The 23,497-nt window shown below is 37.3% G+C and overlaps 1 protein-coding gene across 1 annotated transcript in view; it reads right to left on the bottom strand.

The window, feature by feature from the left end:
* Positions 1-23,497, bottom strand: part of EDIL3 (EGF-like repeats and discoidin I-like domains 3) — a 508,872-nt gene that overhangs the window by 269,070 nt on the left and 216,305 nt on the right. Inside the window, exon 3 of the mRNA XM_012638396.1 lies at positions 2,601-2,729. Within this exon, the coding sequence (XP_012493850.1) occupies positions 2,601-2,729 (129 nt within the window). The remainder of the gene's footprint in view (positions 1-2,600; positions 2,730-23,497) is intronic.

Genomic DNA, 23,497 nt, shown 5'->3' with positions numbered 1-23,497 from the left:
GAAGAAGTTTTCAGGGCTCCCAGCACTTCTAAATCTGCTTTCCCAATATATAATCCTTCTCAATTTCATCTATCAGGAGGAAGGCTTGCTAACCTTTGTACAGTGAGTAAGCTACCTATTTAGTCATAATACCCTCTTGGCTCATATGAACCAAAGACCATCTATTTCTAGTTCAATTTCTCAATTTATATGTCTTCAATTGAAAAGGGATCAGGTGACTGGCTCAAGGTCACTTATCCAATAACTGTAAAGGTCAGGCCTCAAATCCAGCTTTCTGATTCCAAATACAATCCTTATTCTTCTGTTTTCTTGTTTCTTTTAATAATGATGCACTTCAGAGAATAGGGATCAGATGGATTAGACAACAATACCCCAGTTCTGAATTGAATCTCTCAGACCGGGGCTTCTCATTGCAATTCCTAATAAAGGTTTAAGATCTTGTGTGGGGGGGTAGATCAGATGTATTAAGGGGGAGGGTATCTTTGTACTTCAAAGTAAACCTTGAAATTTAACAAAATGATGTGGATTTATGAGCTTATTTGAGCATGGTATAGAGGTAAGAAAGAAAAGACTTGAATGTCTCACCATGGAGAATGAGGACAAAATGATTTGTTCTATCTCCCCAAACCGGAAGTCTTTCTTGAAAGAATTCACAGCCAACCAAGTGAGGGAGTCAGAGGCAGGTGTACTCATATCCAGAAACACCTTTCCTGAGAAACCTCACTTATTTTGGGACAAACAAATGACCTGATGTCTTCAATGGGGCTTCCGGGCCATTAAAGACAACTGAAACCAAACTGACCTTCACAATATGAAGAAAACAAATCTCGGAGATGTGAAAAGAACTTTCTGTTAATGTATAGATATCATTAATTAGAACTAAGATTTAAAGTTTCCCAATTTCTGGTTAAGAGGCAGGCCCCAACTTTGACTTCAGCAGTAAGTCCAGGTGGGAGGGTTAATAAATGTGAAATATTTAAGTGATATCAGGAGTCTATACATGTATTCAAAATATTGTCCTTTTAAACCCTTTGAGGATTTCTTCTAACAGTAAGAATCTGCCCTTTTATACTCTTACCTTCTCCCTCCTGGAGCCCTGCACCATAGGAAACAACGAAGTTAGGTTGACCTTGGGTGTAAGGCCTGCCTCTGAACACTGGACAACACCCCATCATGGAAATCCTATTCTTTTTTCGGGGGAATCCTCCATAAGTGTGTGTGCTGTATAAAAGCAACTCGGAATTGAGAGGTTTCAGTGGCATGCCAAGCTGTCTTTCTCTGAGCACTGCTTATGAGACCATATCACAAGGTTCTACCTGGAAGAATTACTAATATTTTCTTCATGGGATTAAGTGAATGTCAAGGTGGCCAAGAGTCTGAGCTCCTATCTATTTTTCCAGGGCTATTTGGAAGTGTTCGTGTGTGAAGGCTGCGTAGTAATGCTACTGTCAGGGACACCCAGCCTTGGCGCCTCTAGACCCAGTACGAGAAAAATCAGTAGCCTCTCATTTCTTTGTTGGTGGTCTTAGCTCTTAGAGACAATTATAAGCAGTTTAGGTGCCAGTTGTAAGAAGCTTAGGTGCCCATGTGCTATAACAGCTTCTACAAAAATTCTAGAAACTCCTGGCCATGGCGAGTTTCCAGAAAAGCACAAGATGCTCCCACAGTCTCAGAGTCAGGAGGGACTCTATGTTTTTGGCTGGTGGTTGGAAATCTGGCTCTAGCTGACATACCCAACTTTGCCTTGTCATTCTTAATACCATTGATTTATCTATCATTGTAGTATTCATGGCTCACATATTCCCTTCCCACTCTTCCTACCATGAATCATTCCCCTCCCTCTTATCAACATCCTATTCCTCCTTCAAGACTCACTCACATGTGGCAACCCCTTGGAAGAAACTCCCCTGACAACCTAGAGTCCACTACAGCCTCGCTGCTAACTGAACACCTACAGCAGTGAGGAGCCCACACTCATTTGGCATTTATATTTAGCCCTGCTTCTTAGAAGAAATCATAACAAGTGGACTTACTTTGTTTAACTTTCCAGGGTAAATAAGAAAGGGGATAAAAGAAAGAAGTGCAGATAACATACTTTTTGTTGAACTTTCAAAGATTTTCACACTAAAAATGCCAAGAAGTAAGAAGGAGAAAACTGACTTAAGGTCAAGGTGAGCAGTTTTGTTTTGTTTTGTTTTGTTTTCTTTTCTTGGCATCATCTCTGAACATAATCACCAGAATAATTTTGAGAAAGCTTGAAGAATGTAGCTTTAGGACAAGTATGAAAGCAAGAGACAGATATCAGGAACAAATATCAGGAACAGATATAAGCAACAATTTTTTGCAAGTACAGCTGAACAATAATGAAAAAGACAGACCAGAAGACCACTAGCCCCCCTGCCACTGTGAGGACTGAAACATGGTCTGGGAGTCCTCAGCTGTGGACATGGCATATTCAGTGGGGGAAAAGCAGCATTAGTCGAATGCTAGGGCTCTTTGCTGCTCTAAGATTCTACGATTCTACCACAAACAAGAATGACAATGACTTGTATACTCTGCAATCAATAATAATAAAAGAACAATGACTATGAATAACTTACTGTGCTGACAATGAATCCCATTAAATCCTCGAGGACATTTACAAACATAGCCTATAAATGTGTCCCCTCGGTATGCTTCACTTATTTCACAGGTTCCTCCATTATGGCATGGATTAGGAATACAGGGACCTGAAAGAAAAAAAACATATTGCTGCATGATATGTATGCTTAAAAGTAGATATTAGGTCAATATTTCACAAATAATAATTTTATTAAAAAAAGTATTTTAGATATTAGTGGCACAGGAAATGTACTGGTTGTTTGAGTTCTGGAGACTAATGGCCTGTGTTTGAATGTTGGTTTCACCACTTTCTAGTCATGTGGTCTTGAGAGATTTATTTAACCTTTCTGTGCCTTGGTTTCTCTTCTATTAAATGTCAATACTAATAAAATGTAACTTAAGGGCTTTACAGATGAAGAGTTCATGCATACAAAATACCCAGAACAGAGTCTGTCACAATTAAGCACTCAGAAAATATTAACACTAAATGAAATATATTATTAAAATTTTTGAATTGTAGGATATCTGCTGCCTGTCTAGAAAGTAATACTGAATGGCAATTTTTGAAGTTGTGAACACTGAAGAGCTTTATTTCCCTGCTGATGCAAGTAGCATATGGCTGTAATCACAAAGACCAAATGAATCAGATAGCTGGTTGCAATGCTTTTACAGACTATTTATATGTTTATAGTAGAGCATAACTCTGGAGAAGCACATTTTTTGTCAATCTAAAAGAAGCTCATCAAATGTTATTTTTTTTTTAATTTCAGAATATTACGGGGGTACAACATTTTCGTTACATGTATTTCCTTTGTACCACCTGAGTCAGAGCTACAAGCCTGCCCATCCCCGAGAAAGTGTATACCGCACCCATTAGGTGTGAATTTACCCATCCCCTCCAAGCCCCTCCCACCTGCCTGACGCACGATGAATGTTATTTCTATATGTGCAAATTAGTGCCAATTTAATGGTGACTACATGTGGTGCTTGTTTTTCCATTCTTGTGATACTTCAGTTTGAAGAATGTGCTCCAGCTCCATCCAGGATAATACAAGAGATATTAGTTCACCATTGTTTTTGACTGCAAAGATGTGGCAACAACCCAAGTGCCCATCAATACATGAGCAGATTAATAAAATGTGGTATATGCATACCATGGAGTAGTACTCAGCCATAAAATGTCGCATATTTAGAGAAGAGGGAGTGACAGTCATTTTTAAGCTCTGAGAAAGTGCTAGGTCATTAAATATGATATGTACGATTTCAAATCAAAGTGTAGTTTATTATATCTCAAACAACAAGCAGCACAATTAATCAAAGTATGAGCCTAAACTGTGGACAGAGTTTTGCCATCTTAATGATAGCTTGTTTATGCCAGCAGCGAACAAGCCTGGAGAGCAAGTAGAGATGAAATCCCAAAAGGCATTTTCCATAGCTTGTTGAGAATTGAATATTTTTCCTTGCAAGAAGTGGCTTAAAGCCTGGAAAACGTGCTACTCTGTTGGTGCAATGTCTGGTAAACATGTGGGTGACAGTGAGATTTCAAGTGCAGCTTCTGTAGTTTAAGCAGCATCGTTTGTGCAACACGTGGCCGAGCCTTGTCTTGTGATAGGATTGGCCTGTCTCTATTGACCAATCTCGGCTGCTTAATGACAAGTATCCTCATCATTTCATCCAATGGTTGAAGTAGACATCCACTGTAATCGACTGACCAGCTTTCATGAAGCTGTAGTGGGTAATACCAGCGTTGGACCACCAAACAGACACAAATAGCTTTTAGCTTTTTTTGATGAATATTCAGTTTTGCACTGTGTTTCGGCACTTCATTTTTATCCAACATTATGCTGAATGCTTGTGATTGTCAAAAAGAATCCATTTTTCATCACACATAACAATATGGTGTAGAAAAGATTCACCTTTATATCATGAGAGCAAAGAAAGGCGAGCTTTGAGATGATTTCTCTTCTGACACTCGTTTAATTCATGCAGAACAAATCTACCCAGCTTCTTTACATTCCTGATTTGTTTCAGATGGTCCAATATTGTTGGAATAATAATGTCAAACCTTGCTGGTAACTCATACATAGGTTGAGATGGATTTGGTTCCACTACAGCTTTCAGCTCATCATTATCCACCTTGGTCTCAGGTCACCCACGTAGCTCATTTTCAAGATTAAAATCACCAGAAGGGAACTTCTGAAACCATCGATGTACTGTGTGTTCATGTGCCACACTCCCAAACCCTTCGTTAATATTTCGAGCTGTCTGCGCTGCCTTTGTTCCATGAAGGAACTCATATTCGAAAATAATTCAAATTTTTTACTTAACCATGGTTTCACAAAAATTGCTCTAAAAAAATTTGAAAGATAATCACAAGCCAAACTATGCATTTGAAAGAATGAGGATGTACCTTCACAATAAAAATAAAACAAGAAGTGTCAAAGTGAAATGTCAGAGATTATCAACTGTCAAACTTAATCCGTAAGGAAATCGGACATTTCATACTTAAGAACTCAATACCTTCATCAGAGTCATAGGCTCCTGTGGCAGCCAATGGACGTGTGATGCTCAGATCTCTCTTTGGAGAGAACAGCTGCCAGCAGTATGTTTAGCTGACAGCGTCTAGCTACCGCACCACAGGAATGGCTACAGCAGCATTCATTCCGAGGCCACGCTCACCAGGCAATGGCTGAGCACCACAGGGGTGCAGAGCTGAGCCAATACTGCCTGACCTAGGGCTCCTCTAATGAACACTCTTCACTCTGGGGGCACCCCACTGGTATGGATGAGATTTTCTTAAAAGCCATGGCAGTCTGAACGTTTTTTCTGTGCAATATTCTTTCCTTCCTTTTCTCCCTTCAGAAGTGACAGGCTTGTGTCACAGTCTGAAGGCTCATCCTAGTTACTCCCCATTGTCCATCGCAGTCATGCTTGCAATAAACCTTTTGCACTTCCAATTCTGTGTTAAGGTTTGCTTCCTGGAGGATGCTAATTGACTCAGGACAGAAACCATACTCGAGATTGTGAAGAAGGGAAGAGTCAAGTGGAAGGAAAATGAATTTTCCCTGAAAGATGAAGAAAGAGCAAACAAAAAAATATAGTTTTCTCTATTTTCTCTGTATTTATTTTAATTGGAGAGACTAGAACTCATTTATAAGAAAAGTCACTGAAGAGGAAGTTAAACTCTACATATATTAGAAAAGGAAAGTGAGAATAATTACATTAAGTGTCTGACTATGTACTAAGAGGTAAATTCGAGAGCTCTGGAAGATTAGTTAAGACAACGAGAGAGTGCTTTCAGCTGAGTTGAGAAGGCAGGCAGAAGGGTTGGACAAAAGAATAGTGATAACTTGAGGCCACTGAGTGTGGCATCCACCAGGCAAGGCTTATTCAAGGAGTGCGATAGATAGTGAATGAGTGCTGGAGCGTGGTGTCAAAGCCATTTAAAGACTATGGAAAAGAAAGGAACTTCACTGTCTCACTTTGAGCAGTGCAGCAGGACATCAACCATGGATGGGAAGCACTTAGAAGTAGGGCAACACTGTCCTGCATTAGGGCAAAATTTTGTGATTCTATTCCTTTCTCCAGCAGCTGATACTCCATTTCTTTCCATTTTAAAATGTTATGAAATTCAATGGTTGTAGAGTCTAATAAGAATAGAAAACAATATGCAGCTCTATGGTGCTTGGACTTTCACTTCCTGATAGGGATGGCTTTCAAAAAGTAAACAGAAATTGGAGGATCTGTGATTTTTTCCCCTAGATATCTCCACACCAATTAAAAATAATATATTTATTTAACCAGGCAGTTTCGTGCTGTGCAGTTCATATCAATTAAATTATCTAAAACCTGCCCTTTATGTTTGAGAGAGGGAAGCAGGTGCAGGACCAATGCCTACTTACGGAGCAATTTGAATCATTTTCTTCCATTGCTAAAAGATGCAAAGCATGCTCAGAGCCTGTCTCCCCTCTTCTTTCTCAGTTTCCACTTCTCTCCTCTCAAATTAATTAACATTCGATAGTGATCATTTACAAACTCTTTTTCATACATAATCTTTTTCATACATAATCTCATTTATTCCTCACCACAATTCAGTGAGGTAGTTACTGTTATCATTCTTTTTGTAAAAGGATTGTAAATTCTAAAAAACTGAAGATTGTAAAGATCAGATAATATTTCTCAACCATCCACTAGTGGTATATTCAGTCCTTAGATTAAGAATCTGTGCTTCTAAAACCTACAGTCTTCAGCGCATCAACTAATTGGGGAGGGAAGAATAAAATAAAAGTGATGTTGGAGTTTTGACTCATTGATGCACTTCAAAATAAGAAAAAAAAACATGACTTAGATTTTTAAATTAACTGATAACTGATAGTGATGCATACAATTGCTAAAGAAAAATATATAAATAAATAGTCTAAGATTTTTATAATTTTAAATAAATAAGGAACCTTGGAGATCACATAATACAATTTTTCAATTTTGTAGATAAGAAAACAAAACTAAATACGAATTCAGTAATATCTCTAAAACGCCATAAAATATGAGGAAAATTGTGGTTAAGGAATTATACCTAGGAGGAAAAAATAGTTATTAAAACCCAAACTGATGAGACATTCCTCAAGAGAATGGAGTAATTTACATGAGGAAGAAAATAAATCTCTTCTCTCATCCTTATATTTACAGAGTTGTATGAGGAAGGGATAAAAAATGCATAAGGGCCGGGGCATAGTGGCTCACGCCTGTAATCCTAGCACTCTGGGAGGCCGAGGCGGGCGGATTGTTTGAGCTCAGGAATTCGAAACCAGCCTGAGCAAGAGCGAGACCCTGTCTCTACGAAAAATAGAAAGAAATTAATCGGACAACTAAAAATATATAGAAAAAATTAACCGGGCATGGTGGTGTACATGCCTGTAGTCCCAGCTACTCAGGAGGCTGAGGCAGAAGGATCGCTTGAGCCCAGGAGTTTGATGTTGGTGTGAGCTAGGATGACGCCACGGCACTCACTCTAGCCAGGGCAACAGAGTGAGACTCTGTCTCAAAAAAAAAAAAAAAATGCATAAGGCTGGGGTGGTGGCTCATGCCTACAATCCCATCACTTTGAGAGGCTGAAATGGGAGAATTGCTGGAGGTCAGGAGTTCAAGATCAGCCTCTGTCAGTTCTTGAGAGCAGATGAAGCAGTGATTTTGAGGAAAGGGGTCAATGGAAGTCACTCTGACAAAAATGGGGTGAATATGAGTCTAGAATAGGTGGCTCTGTTTACTCAAGCCTACTGCATCTTTGGAAAAGGAAAACTTGGCTAAAAGGTGAGGGGAGAAAGATGAGTTAAATGGATCTGCATAATAAAGGGGAGAATTAGGGAATGGATGGAAAAGACCCATGAGAGGAGACCTCAAAAGCAAAGTGGAAGTACAGTCTTCAGGGAGACAGGGGCTCAAGCAGTGTGCTAGGAGGCTGTAATATGTGATGAGAAGCAGCTGGTAAGAAATTGTGATGTGCAAAATTCAGGTTTAAGTTTTTGCACAGATGCTGTGAGAACTGTCCGTGCTGGAGCACGCAGCTTTACAATAAAGTCTGCTCCACACACAAGCCTGTGAGTAGTGTTTGGGGAAATCAAGGGGAAAGGGCTGTGCTATCGATGTAGCTCATCACGGCAGGAGGGGAGAAGTGTTGCTGCACATCGTGCCCAGGGGATTCAAGAATCCAGTGGATACAGGAACCTGAAGATAGAGCTGACAGGGGTATGTTAAGTCCCAGACATTCTGGGCACTTCCTGAGGGCACAGGTGCAGCCTGTCCAGCAATCTTGGCACGACCTCTGGGATTCCCAAAAGATGTGAGTTGATAAGTTGGAGCTCATTTTATTTATACCCCAAAAGACCCATGACCTCAGCTGACATCTGGGTTTTAGAAAAAGATTACCTGTTTCAGAGGTTGTGGCTGCTGTTATTTTTCCTACTCCAAGAAATTCAATGATTTTCACTGAAAGGATGAGGGTGAAGTAAAGCAAAAGAAACACTTATTTAACCTTACTAGAGTCCCTTACATGCATGCTAAACAATAGGAAGTATGTATATTATCTTTTTTTTATTATTTATTTTTATTCTTTTTAAAATTTTTTTTATTTCATGATATTCTGGGGGTACAGATGTTTAGGTTACGTATGTTGCCCTTGCCCCCCCTCTACCCCCAAGTCTGAATTTCAAGTGTGTCCATCCCTCGGATGGTGCACATCACACTCTTTGTGTATGCATAAACCCGTCCCCTCCTCTACCTCCCCCCTCCCCCCTGTCCGACATCCAATAGATGTTATTCTTATATGTGCACTTATGTGTTGATCCGTTAATACCAATTTGATGGTGAGTACATGTGGTGCTTGTTTTTCCATTCTTGGGATACTTCACTTAGTAGAATGCGTTTCTGATAACGCTTTGTAAGACTATATCCTTGTTTTAGAGGCAAGAAAACAGGCTCGAAGAGGTTAAGTAACAAATCCATCTGCAAAAACATAGATTTAAACACACTCTGCCTAACTAAAAAGTCTATGCCCTTTCCATTAAGCCATCCTTTCTACCATGTTGAAATCTGTATATTAATATGTTAGTCTTCACAGATACAAACAGTATCAGCATGAATTCACTAAGCACATTCCTATAAATAATACAGTACTTCGAAGCCTCCCTAATTGGAAACATTTCAGAGTATTTTCAGCAAATGGGTTAGGGTGCATTCAATATTGTGAATATAGATATGCTCTGCTATGCTAACAATACCCCATTTCATTTCAGCTATGTTTGAAATCAACTGTCAAACATGAAAATTTCCCCAATACTATTTTGTAATAATTATACTGTGTGACTGATGTTATATGCCTTACACATACTTTTGGGGAGTACTCAGGATGGAGTGTTGAAATGAGTGATTTCCTGTGCCTTTTCCCCACTAGACTGTAAATTCTGTGTGGGAAGAGTGATGGTGGGCACACAGTAGGTGTTGGATATACTTTGAATAAACAGGGATATGACGATGAAGATTGAAAACAATTATACCTATTGCCTAAACTGTATCCTAATTTTAGATTTATAAGTCATCACTATCCTTTGGATTTTTATTCAATAATTAATTTGGATATCTTTGTACCATTTCTACACCTTTCAGGTCCTTTATAATTAGGTTCCAATGTTTTTTGTCTCTAATATGGTCTAAGTTTCAAAAGTATTACACTGAACTGTATATAACAGACAATTTGAATGTGTACTTTTATAAAATGATTACATATATCTTAATTCTTTGGCAAATATAGAATCAAGAAAAATGTAACTTTGTATAATATCATTAAGTGTTTTAGTCTCCTAATTTAAAAAGTCCTGTGTAAATAAAAACATTCACTTTATGCATGAGCAAGATGAAATGATCAAAATATAAGTGAGTACATAAGGATAACATAGTAAATGTAGTCCAAGACTCAACTCACAAAATTTGCTTGACAGTCAAAAAAGTTTTGCTTTGTGTTTGATGTTCAATACAACAATTAAAACATATAGCAACAGTTTCTAGGTTTCTTGCTCCAAGTGACAAACACGCTACCCATATGAGAATCAAAGATCCTAGAAAACACTTATGTCCCCCTATTCAATAATCTTCTCTCTTTTGAAGGTTTTGAAACACTGATAAATAATAATCATCACCTATAGCACATAATATTGCCTGTATACTGTGAAGATAAGAAAGAAATTGACTCTGCACATCGTAGAGGGTTTTTCCCCTAATTTCAGGTTAAATAACATTTATTCATTAGGCACCTATTATGTACTGGGAACTCTGCTAGTAATTTGTGATAAATGATTTGAATGGAATTAAAATTGTTAGCAGCTAAAAGAGTAAGCTTACAACATAAGAATACACTTAGTTATCCAGTTTATGTAACTTATTTTTAAAGGTATTTTTAATGGCTATCCTTTGCTGTGAATGTACTATGCTTGGTATTAATACATTTCTTAGTGTACATAATGGTTTCTGGAAATTTAATTCTAGGATTTCCTAGGGGCATCATATTAGCAAATGTTTTAATAGGCCGTATTCTTATCTTTAGCAGCCAAAACTTTGGTGTATTTGGGGCATAAAAACAATTTAATAGTAAAGCAAAGTTTGAAAACAAATTAGTATACTCAACCACTTAGAGCTTGTAAAAACAAAAAGAAAACAGACAAGAATGATCTCAATTCCTTTCCACTTCACAAGTCTCGTAAAGAAGTTTGTCTCTTTTTGCATTATAGTATACAGAAGTATACAGAGTGGTGACTATGAGCTTTAGTTCTGATTAGTAGTCATAAAATTCCAAATTATCTGATTATACAGCAATATCTGGTAATATCACTCTTAACAATAAAAGCATAAATGGACTTTCGAGATACAAGAGGCTTCAGGGAGTTTTAAAATCAATAATGCTATAATACTTTTGTAGGTAATCTTTAAATAGCTCCTAACACAATGGGGACAGCGTATGATCAATATTAATGAACAACTGAATTCAAAAGCATGCTTTCAAGGCATTTTTATGCAAGCTCATATAAGTATGTCAACAAGATTAATTGCTCACAAAAGCAATAGATCTATATGGTTTGCTACTCTTCTGCATCTACCTCCTCACAATTCCAATAGTAGAGTTGAAGTTATTTCTATATGGGTAACATGGTTAGTTTCTCACACATTTAGAGACTATGCCCCAAATCACAAACAGTTATAGTATATAAGCAGATTATTATAAAGTAAATAGATTAACACTTTCCTGTAATAATGTGTACTAAGGTTTGGTCAATTTTATAAATTATGCCCCCAAAACATTGGCAGTTGGATATTTAAAATGAATATACACTTTAGATTATGTAATAAGTAATACCAATAAGGCAATTGATTGCAATAGCATAGTTTTACTAGTGGTTCTAGCAAAACAATGAAATAGGAACAGTTTTAAACCAAAATTTCACTTAAATTCCCATCTTAAAAACACACTGATGACTGGGTGTGGTGGCTCATGCCTGTAATCCTAGCACTTTGGGAGGCTGAGGCAAGAGGATTGCTTGAGCCCAGGAATTCAAGACCAACCTGGGCAATAGTGAGACTCTGTTTCTATAAAAAATTAACGACAACAAAAAAATTGCTGAGTGTGGTGGCATGTGCCTATAGTCCCAGCTACTTCGTAGTCTGAGAAAGGAGGATCACTTGACCCATGAGTCTGAGGTTGCAGTGAGCTATGATGACGCCACTGCACTCTACCCAGGGCAATGGAATGAGACTCTGTCTCAGGAAACACACACACACACACAGACACACACACACACACACACACACACACAAATATTGAATTTCTCTTATAGTGTTGCCTTTATACTGAATAAGGTTTGAACATTTTGGCAATTGCCATTTTGAGGTATTGCCACTCTATTTTAAAACTAGCTGAAAAAGAAGAAATTATGAAATTATTCTGGGAAAGCTCACATGATTGATGCTTTCAAACTTTTTTTATATACTAGTTACTTCTCCTCCTCCTTGTTTGTACTCTTCCTATCTTGTATATGTAAATGAGCAAAATTGAGCCATTTGAGAAGAAAAATTGTCTATAGGTATTATGTATGTAAAGAAGGAAAAAAACTAGCGTATAATAAAAATCGAAAACATCCCATTGTAGTGGAGAATCAGCAAATTTAGCAAATTTTTCATTAAACATAAAAACATTTGCATAGATTGGGAAAATTCAAATCTGGAGCTAAAGAGATTTTTTCAATACCTATCAATAAACTTTCTCCTCAAGAGTCTGTTTAAATATAACTGTCTATAGCAAAACACTGAGGAACCAGTGGCTAGAAAGGGTGCTTTAGAGTCCTCGGCCTTGTATTAGTTTCCCAGGGATACTGTAACAAAGCACCACAAACTTGGTAGCTTAAAACGAGAGAAATTTATTCTTTCATAGTTCTGGAGTCTAGAAGTCTGAAATCAAGGTGTCAGTGGGGCAAAACTCCCTCTGAAGGTTTTAGGGAAAAATGCTTTCTTGCCTTTTCCAGCTTCTGGTGGCTCCTGGTATTCCTGGTTTATAGCAGCATTACACCAGTCTCTACTTTTCTTTACATGCCTTTTTCCCTTTGCTTCTCTCCTCTTCTTTTAAGGACAGAAGTCATTGGATTTGGGGCCCACCCTAAATCCAGGAGGATTTTATCTCCAGATCCCTAACAATTTATATCCACAAAGACCCTATGGTGAGCTGAATTGTAGTCCCCAAAATTTATATGTTGAAGCCCTATCCTCCAGTATCTCAGAATGTGACTGTATATAGACACAGGATCTTTAAAGAGGTAATTTAGGTTCAATGGAGCCATATGGGTGGGCCTTCATCCAATTTGACTGGTATCCTTATAAATAGGAAATTTAAACACACAAAAAAAGACACCAATGATTCTGGCACACGGAGGAAAAGCCATGTGAGGACACAGCAAGAAAATGGTCATCTCCAAGTCAAGGAGAGAGGCCTCAGAAAAACCCAAACCTCCAGACATCTTGATACTGGATTTCCAGCCTCTAGAAATGTGAGAAAACAAATTTCTGTTGTTGAAGCCACCCAATGTGTGGTGTTTTGTTATGGAAGCCCTTAGAAAACTAATAGCTTGTTCACAAATAAGGTCACATTCTGAGGTTCCCGGTGCACAAGAATTGGGAGAAGGAGGCACTGTACCACCCACTGCAGTCCCTCAGTAGTTGTTTTCTTATAGCACTGGAGCTGATTAAGAAAACCGGTCCTATGTATTAAAATTGGTTGACAAAGCACTCACATTTATCTGTAACCAGCATCTTTACCAAAATTAACTTCACTTGGATCTCATCACAGAGCAGTGCTAGATAAGTTTTGATGGTGCTGGAGATCAAGAGAGCAATCTAAATTTGGAGCAGTGGCTAGGAAGAATCCAGAAATGATACCTAGGTGGCATCAAGGAGGATCTGGCACTTCAAGATAGAAGGAAGTTTCAAAGAAAAAATGAAGATTTCCTGGGGTTGATCTTTATCCACTTAAAACTTTTGTCTGGGGTTGGGCTTGCTCATGGCAGTATTTTATTTCTAGGTAGACAGCAACTTTCTGAGAAAGTCTTTATATGTATTAATTCTATAAACACATGTAACTGTGGCACAGCAGTTTATATCTCCTTTTCTTCCAATGAATATGTTATTAAACATTAGTATGACTCTTAAAAAGTGAATAACCAATCATAGCAAAAGGATCTATCATTTTATAAAATGTTAAGTATTATTATAGCTACACCTGATAGCTACACTATTCTTCCCCTGTTCATTCATCTTGCACACTGCTGCCAAAACAAACTTCCTAAACCACCACTTGCATAATGGAAATCCTCAGCTCAGAATGTTTTATTACTCAAACAAAACTCTGTATCATGTCTCTGTTGTCACACTGCATATATACTATATTTATTTTTTATCCTCTAAAACATACTGTCTATTTTGGGGCATCTTCTGGTTAACTAATAATATTTACTGTCTGATTGATTGTGTGATGTTATCATTTACAGGGAAATACATAGTGAACAAAAGACAAAAACAATGTTGCCTATGGTTTTCTTTCAAAAACTAAGTAAACTAAATCTGACATAATATGCCTCTGAATAGTAAAGCTAGTATATAGAAGCCTTTTGTAAATTAGTGAATGCCATATAAAACTAAGGTATTATTATTGTTGAATTCAGTAACACAAGGCCTAGGTGCTCCCTGCACTTGATCTTAGCCAAAAGGATGAGAAGTGATACCAGGTGCTCTCTGATATCTATGGATAATGGGATAAACACTCCTAAAATCTGAGTGAAACATGGATGGCAAAAGTATGGATCATCTTGAAAATTTTTTTTGATGGCTGCTAGAATAAGATTAATGATCTTCATGTGAAATTTCCTGTGAAAATTTTACAAATCATAAATGCAATCCAAGCTAATTGCCAAAACAGACATTCAATAATTTTTGATCAATCTAAGACAATTTCTTAAAATGCCCTTTTTAATCAGGGAGCTGTTTCTAAACAAAACTCTGAAATCATTTATTTGAGAGGTTCATCTGTCAGAACTCACAAGTCATCGACTGGAGAATACAGTTCAAGCTTGAGGATACACATCAGCAGGTGGTGCGAAGTGGGAAGACATCATTCTGTTTTGCCATTAGCTACCATGCTTTTTTATTCATCTTCTACATACCAATAGGCATAGATTAAAGACAAAGCAGAGATCACTGTTTTTATATATATTATTATAAACAAATACCTGAGCCCCCGTTTCAGGGGCGTCCTGCAATCTCACTATTTCCCATGGTGTCTCTAAGCAGCTACAAAAATGCCATGTTCTTCATCAATCTTTCTCCAACAGCTGTTTACTTTTTTCAGGCTCCTACTAAACTTGATGCCTATACTACATGATTAGTATTTAATTGTTCATTGCCTCACTCTTTAATTATTTCATGGGTCTATTTTGTCTCGCTGACTCAATTCTAAACAACTTGTGCATAGGAAGCTCCACTCCTTATATTTTTGTACCCCATGAACCCTAAAAAGGGGTATAATACTTTGATATTGCTTCATAAATGTGTTGATTGAATGAAAATTATTAATTTTAGTAACTTGAGCATACAACCCAAACTACTAACCATAATCTGTAACAGAAATCTAAATTTTAGAGTTTTATCTGGAGCCCTTTTTCATTCCCTCTAGCAGGTTTCAACAACTCAATTTTAAGATTGGGGCCAAGCCCAGTTTTCTTTGTTTAATGTTATAGCAATCTGTAAAATATCAGATTGTGGATAATCTTATAATTGTAAACAAAGAATGTTAAAAATAAGTGCACTATTTTCACAAAGCTACAGCTCTTTCTCTTAAAATCTAGCATAGTGATTTTGATCTTGAAGGCAATGACAGGAGGTAGGGGAAAGGATTTCTATTTTTACTTTTGGACTCTGTCCTGTGTGACTGCCATCCTAATCATGAAGCAAGGAAGATTCCTGCAGGAGACGTTTCAGCTGCACTCATATGGGAACGGCACCTACACAGATCTCACAGCTGAGAACGTTGGAAGCACAGCTGGACAGGCTAGTTACTGTTTGGACTGCCTCCTCAGATCTCACATGTGGCTTCTTTGTGGCAGACTTGAGAAGGCGTAAAACAAAGCAGCCATGGATCCCGGCCAGCTGGCCATCTGTTCCTTCACCCACTGTGATAATTTGGTCCTGTAGAATTCTGTTAAGTGAGCATTAAGTAATGACCATGTCAAACAGAGTACATAATGCCTGTTTCTTAATCACCAGATGAAAGCTTAGGGAATGCTTGCCTAAACACACAAAAGGTCACCAAAGCAAATCAAGAATTAAAAGTAAAAAAAAAATAAGAACACTGAAATTGATGCAAAACAGCAACAATTAACTTTGCTTCTGTTTTTACTTTTGATCATATTGAATCCGTGTCGAACAGCAGAGGGTGAATGTGATTGAGGGAGCTAGGTAAATACACTGGTTTCTACTATCCCATTACGCATGTATCAATGTATACGGACAAACTAAATAAGAATTTTAAAACTAAGAAAATACGTGAGAGGCATTATCACACTGATCTTAATTAAAGGCACTTATGGTCATAGCCATCAACACCAAGCTTTTCCAAATAATTCCTCAGAAAAACTGTAAATAGTCACTGATTAGTCAAAATACTTTTGCCGTTATTGTGCTTTCAAAGATAAACTGAAGTGTCCTATTCTGAGAAAGTAGGCTTTCCCTCATAAACACTTAATAATTACAAGATCGTGAGCTTTTTTATGCCTTGAATGGACAATTAAGGATGCATCCAATAAACTGTATCATGGGGATGGTGTCCTAACTGATCTCTCTCTCTTACACATTCCCCACAGCCATACAGCACGCAAACCTAATCACAAGCTTCTGTTGGCTCCTACAGACTGGTGTTCTTGATTCCATAAATTTAGGCTATTCTTGTTTCATCAGTGTTACCCCCGCCATTCACAAAAATAAACCACAATGCTTCACCTGGTTAAGTTACCATTCTACCACCTAAAAATCATTTATATGCCTAGAATTCTGCTCAAGTGGTTCCCCAGCTCCAAATGCTGAATCCCCAATGCCTTTCTTTACCTTCTCTCTTCCAAATCTCCCTTTTGACAATTTTTAATTGGGCCCTGACATATTTTTTCATTTACTCATTCATTCATTGATATAATCATTCAGTTCATAGTTAGAGATCCTATTGTGTTCCAGGTACAGTGCAATAAAGGTGGAGAGAACAGATACTCTTTCTAATCTAATGTAACTTCAATCAAATGGGAACACTAATTCTAAGCAAATAATCACATAAAGAAATGTAACTGTTCAAGAATTTATGAAAGAAAGGATTTCTGTGCTACCTGAGAACCTATTAATAAGAACCTTCACTTCCCTGAGGAAGTGAAGCATAGACTAGAAGCTGAAAACTAAGTAAGAGCTTAGTAAGGAAAGAGATGAATATTCCATTTGTTGGTGTGTGGAAGGAAAAGCAGGGCAAGAATAAGGGGTTGTGTGAAGGATAGCGTAGCTGGAGTAGACACAGCAAGCATAGAGAAACAGACAAGGACCACAGCTGGTACATCTTCAAAGGCTATGCATTTTCTTAAAAATGGCTTTATGGATACATTGACACATTTAAAAAACTCAAGACTGAATTTTAATTTTAAGGATAGTTCCCTGTGCTATATGGAGAATACTTGGAAAGGATCAGCGTAGATGAAGGAAGAACAGTTAAGTATCATCACACTAGTCCAGGTAAAATGTGATAGGAATCCTGGATTAGAGAGGTGGGGTGGTCAATATGAATATAAGGGGACAAGTTTGGCAGAGAAGGGTCAAGGCTGAATATTCTGTTTGTATATTTCACATTCCAATAGGTGAATATTGGTGTCATTCACTGAGGCAGCAATAATGGAAGAAGGTCTAGACTGAAAGAGAAGATTGTGAGTAAGCTTTATGGACATGGTAGTCAAGAAGAGGTGAGAAGCAGGCAGACGAGAGTGTCACCTAGAGACATAAATGTTGGTATTCCTGTGTATAGGTGGTAATTAATAAATGTAGCTGTCTACTGAAATTTTAGAGATAATACAGGGAAAAAGAACAGAAAATCCAAGACCAAGAGTCAAGAAGTGCCCTAATTTAATGGCCAAGTGGGAACTGCAATGATCCAGACAAGGTAGAATCCAGAGGTAGGAAAAAAAAAATTAGTGGTAGTGTGGTATCATTGCAGTACTTCACTGCTTTGCAGGATTAATGAGATGTTTAGCATGTACATATCTTAGAATTTGGAATAGATGTTAAGCTCCTGGAAATGTGGGATTTCTGTTTTATATTATATACCTTTTATTATCCACTCTCTATTTATATGCCTCCCAGCGTCCAACAAATACTTGCTAAAACAATGAAAACTGTTCATGTCATGAACTGAATATACTGGCAATGTATTATATATCAGGACAATGTTTCCTTTAAGTGACATTATTTCATACCAAGGATATTCTTTTTGATCCCTTTGCTTATCTAGGGAATCACTTTCACATAAAGAAAGAAAAAGTTGATTTAGAGAAACTGCCAATACTTACTGTTTTCAAAACAAGACTTATTTGGCCTAAAAGAGGAAAAGTAAAAACATGGAGAAAAGAGGGATATTTGACCAAAATGAAAGAAAGACAGAAAAAGAACACACTGAGAAATTATACATGTTTTCAGATTTACCTAAAGTCTTTTTGGCTATTTTTATTCTTGTTTTTCCATGATCTGTCTTGTTGATGCTGATGTTGATGCTCAACGTTGTACTCTCATTTTACTGCCTTAAAAGTCCTTTTGTTTGACTATACATCTAAAACTTGTTCCTATAAGAACAATCTGACTAGAGAATCCAGTTTAAACTGCTTTACTATTAGAATGAGAAAACTTCTACAAAGGTTTGCCCACAGGAATAAGCAATGTGTGTGTTGTGGGGGAAAGGCCATTTAGAAATAATAACATCACTCTTTGTGTGAAGTATTTTTCTATGCTTCCTAGTACACATGAAAATGTAGTAGACAGTTAAATATTTGAGAAGTCTGAAAATCCACTTAAAAATGTGTATAAGAATTTATTATCATTGTAAACCCAATTAAAAATAGGAAGCTATTGAACACAGTTCAGTTTCTAACTAATACTTTCTAACGAAAGTATTAAATGTATGCAGCACAGATTTGCATTACTATAAAAATCTTTATTTCTACTTTTCCAGCATTACGCATTTAAATTTGTAAATTCCATGTTACATTAATCACATGAATATAGATGGGCAATTTCACTATATTTCCTATAAAAGAAATCATTCCTCCTGACAATTTTGTGGCAAATATTGTTAAAGATTGACTACAGCTCATAAAATGGCAAGGCTTCCTTCACAAAAGTTATTAGACATTTAAGCTCTCTTCAGTTTGATCAAAATGATAAAAAATTAAATATTACACTTTAATGTCACTGTCTTTGGACTCTGACACTGTATTTAATACTACATAGAGTATGGTCAGAGAGTCATTAAAAGAAGTGGCAATAATCCAGGTTTGACTGCACTATGATTTAATATTTATAGTGTTTTTCATGATCCAAGTAAAATATGCTGATTAAAATGATCACGATGTCACCATCTGGATGGACAAAAAAAGCTGAGCTTCACACCTTCAATTCAAAATGCCTTTGGTTTGTTTCTGCCTATTATCCTTTCTTATTTCCAATACGATTTCTATTAGATGAAATGTTATTACAGTACAGAGAAACAATATGCAATAGGGAAGCCTTTAGTCTATAAATGAACCTCTTAAATAATTAATTAAAGAGGTCATTAACAACATACTATTTAAAAATAGTAGGTCTGAACTCTAGGATCAATCAGTGTATCAGGTGTGAAACATTTTCAAAATAACTATTTACTAGAAGTGGCAGAATGTGTGTCTTCCACTCGGTCAATAAAGTACAGTTTTCAGTCTGATTTTTCCTGTAAAATGCCTTTAAAAATAATTTGTGAGTCTAATTGAAGTAAGTTGCAAACAATGAAGTAAAGAGATTTATGATTGTTTACTTAGTGCTAAAACATCAATTGTAAATGTTTAGATGTGGCAAATTCCTCCTCCCCGCCGCCACAAAAAAAAAACACAAAAAACAGCTAAACAATGTCATTACGTGGTTGTACAAGGCACTGGTAGTTTCTACAGATATGTTGAATTCTGATAGAAGGTTGGCAAGCAGCAAAAATGTCTGTAATTTGGACTTTCAAGGATAACTATACTGCTCAAGACTAAATATCTTCTGGATGAGGACTGAAGCTTGTCCCCAGGAGTGTAGCAGATATGCTATTACCCCTGTTTGAATATTTTTTTGGCTAAAATAATTTTGAACATGTTTTATGTCATAGAACTTGAGAGCTCCAAATTCCCTTTGATCTATGTGCTAGAGGGGAACTTCAGAAATCTCAAGCAGGAACTTAGCTCTTCTCAGAGAAGCTACTTCAGCCCACCCCTAGGCTAAAAATTTCAGTCTTTTATTCAGGCATCTGTGCTTGGCAGGCCTCTCATTTTCATAAGGGAATAACAATCCTACCTCTGCCTTTGCTGCCCCTTGGAGAATGAGGGTCTATGAGAATTCACCCTGCATCCAGCTCATGAAGAAATATTGTTGCCTCTACCCTCAAAATGTTATAAGCCCATAAAGTCAGGAGACACAGATGAATACACATGATAAATGATTTATTGATACTACTTTGCAAAAACTTGTGCTGAACATCCTAGTCAGGCTTCTATGTAAGGAACTTTGTGCTGGCTGTTCCTGCTACCTGAGAAGCTCTTCCTCTAATTCCTTCATCCCTATTAAACCTTTGCTCAAGGTTAAACCATTTGCTCAACAATGGTTACCCAGAAACATCCTATCTAAATTCGCAAACCATACCTCTATCCCAATATGCCTATTTCTCTCTTATTGTAATCTTGTTTTCTCAATACCATTTACCACCTTCTAGCATAACGTGATTTATTTATCATGTTTTTTGTGTTGTTATTATGCTTCTCCCTCTGCTAGAATGTAAGCTCTAAACTTTGTTTTGTTCGCCGATATACCTCAAGTGCCTGGCAATGAAGTATTCAATACAGCTTTGTTGATTAAGTGTGTCTCTGCCATGAATAGAATCTTAAACTTATTCACTTTTGATCAAAAGCTGGATTTATTCCTGTGTCATTCCAGAACAGCAGTTAGCTATGTACATAGGATAGTCTTGACAAATACAGAAATGCTTTTATAGCACTGTGTTTTGGTCTTATTCCATTGACCTACCATAAAAGACTTTAGAAAAAAAAACCTGCTTTATTTACTGTAAGGAATTATAGTGCTCACTTCGGCAGCGCACCTACAGAGAAAATTAGTATGGCCCCTGTACGTGAATGTAAGGAATTATGTCATCCAGGACCCAAGAGGCATAGAGTAGTGTAACAGAAAAGGAAGTAGAAACATTTTGAAAACAATGTGAGGCACTGTAGACATCTGAATGAGCTATCAGAGGATTTGTAGGTAAGGTTGATGTTTAGCTGGTGTTGAAGACTGGGAAACTCTAATGGTACCAGTCTCTGCATGACGTGGCATTTCTTTTGCTGTTCTTAGCAAAGAAAGATGATGATATCATTAACGCAAGGTTATAAGTTTTCTAGATTTATGTGGCTTTAGGTAAAGAAACTGAAAATGTGTGCAAGAGAGTGTTTTTGTTTTTTTGTCATCTATCTATCTACCTGTCTATGACAGGGTCTCCCTGTTGCCCAGGCTGGAATGCAGTGGCATCATCATAGCTCACAGCAACTTCAAACTCCTGGGCTCAAACGATCCTCCTGCCTCAGCCTCCCAAGTAGCTGGGACCACAAGGCGTGCCCCACCATGCTCAGCGAATTTTTCTATTTTTTGTAGAGATGAGGGACTTGATCTTGCTGAGGCTGGTCTTGAACTCCTGACCTCACGCAATCCTCCTGCCTTGGCCTACCAAAGTGCTAGGATTACAGGCATGAGTCGCTGCACCCAGCCAAGACAGTGGTTTTGATGATAGACCTTATGGTCTTGGCTACTAAGAGAAGGCAGATAAAGCTTTAAGGAGCTGTAAGAGAAGGTTGGAGAGACACAGAGTTTGAAGGTCTGAGATAAAAAAAAATAGGTATGTTTCAAGAAAGTATATGAGACCTGGACCTGATTTTAAAATGTAGTGCTGTTGCAAAGCCATATATACACATATATACACTATACATTTCATATATATATTTATAACATGTTAGAAAAGTGTTAAAAATTAACAATGTACTGAGGTATTGCTCTTGATGTGATCAGAATGAGTAAAGGAGAATTAGCAGGGAAGTAAAATTCTTATGTCATTCAGGTTATTGATGCATTGTTTGTCCACCAACTAAAATTATCCAATGACGACCAGCAATAAGTATCTTACCTTTGGAAACACTGTGTTGAGAACAGAAAAATTTCTGAGAAGATGTGGAACATGTCATGGAATTTGTGTGCCATGAAATGGGATTCTTAAGTGTCATGAGAAAGGTAAGCAGCCGAAATTTGGATCTGATCAGAGCAAGCAGAACTATATGAGAACGTAAAATAGTAAAGAAGATCAGTAGCCAGAAAAACTTCCAGTTTTAGTGGTCACCAAAGATATTAAGGTTTCTGAGATGGAATGAGATTGCCTGGTTATAAGATTTCCAGAGTAATCAATTCCCAACAGTGTCTTACTTGATGGGAGCTTAAGACCTCTGTGTAAAGAGCAAATTGAAAACTTTAATTGATTTTGCTTCTGAAGGAGTCTTTGTTCTGGTGGTTAGGCAATGAAATTTTCCATTTTGTTAGGATCTTTTATATCTTGAAAACAGTAGGAGCCCTTATAGAGGAAAGGTAGAGCCCAATTCACGGTTCGCCTCTACCAGAAGGGACTGTGTGAGGAGTAAGCAAAACTTTCACACAGAGACTTCAACCTACTTTCATCTTAATTTGTCAGATTTCATTTTTTTCTTTTGTCCTATTTTTCCTTTTCCAGTGACCTATAACCAGTCATCCTGTCCTTTACTAAACTACTTATGGAAGCAGGATGGAAAATCCTTATACTATATTTGCATATATTGAAAGCTTAAACATCAGTGAAGGGTAAACAACTGATTGCAAAATGTGATCTAGTCCCAAGTGAGCAACTCCTGGGTAGCTGGTTTTTTGCTTGGTGATATTTTGTAATGAACTTCATCTCTTACCCTCAAGAAAGCAGGAGATCTGCAATGAGAGGACTGAATAAGGGACGGATTTCCAAGCAAGGAAGAAAAACATGGAGACTGAGAGAGAGGAACAAGGCTTGGACAGAGCGTATCAACAAAGAGAAATGTGAAGGGTTTAACTTTCTGTTCCTTTTTTCCTGGCTGTGAGGAACAGTCATATTAAGCATCACATTTATTTTTTATTTGTCATGTCATTTTTTATTTCTTTCAGGTAGTCTCAAATTTCTAGTAAAATTTTTGCAACACAAAGTGTTTGTGTCAGTGGAACTGAAGGGACATTAGTGGTGGAAAGGAAATACAGGCTTCTGTGCATCACAGCTCAGCTGAGTTTAAAGCTCCATTAGCAGCAACATATGGAGGAAAGTGGGGGCCCTGGAAATTTATCCTGTATCGAAGTGCAAAGTGAACAAGGATGGAGAGCCAAACTGCAAGGAAATAAAGCAGTGTCTAATGACAGGAAAACGAGTCCTTGCCAAATCCATAGATAATTTTTTTTTTCTTTTTTTTTTTTTTTT

The sequence above is a fragment of the Propithecus coquereli genome, unplaced genomic scaffold, assembly GCF_000956105.1.
Source record: "Propithecus coquereli isolate 6110/MARCELLA unplaced genomic scaffold, Pcoq_1.0 Scaffold13, whole genome shotgun sequence".
In the NCBI taxonomy this organism is placed as follows: Eukaryota; Metazoa; Chordata; class Mammalia; order Primates; family Indriidae; genus Propithecus; species Propithecus coquereli.
Note: the sequence above shows the minus strand (reverse complement) of the source record. Positions and strands in the feature narration are given on the sequence as shown.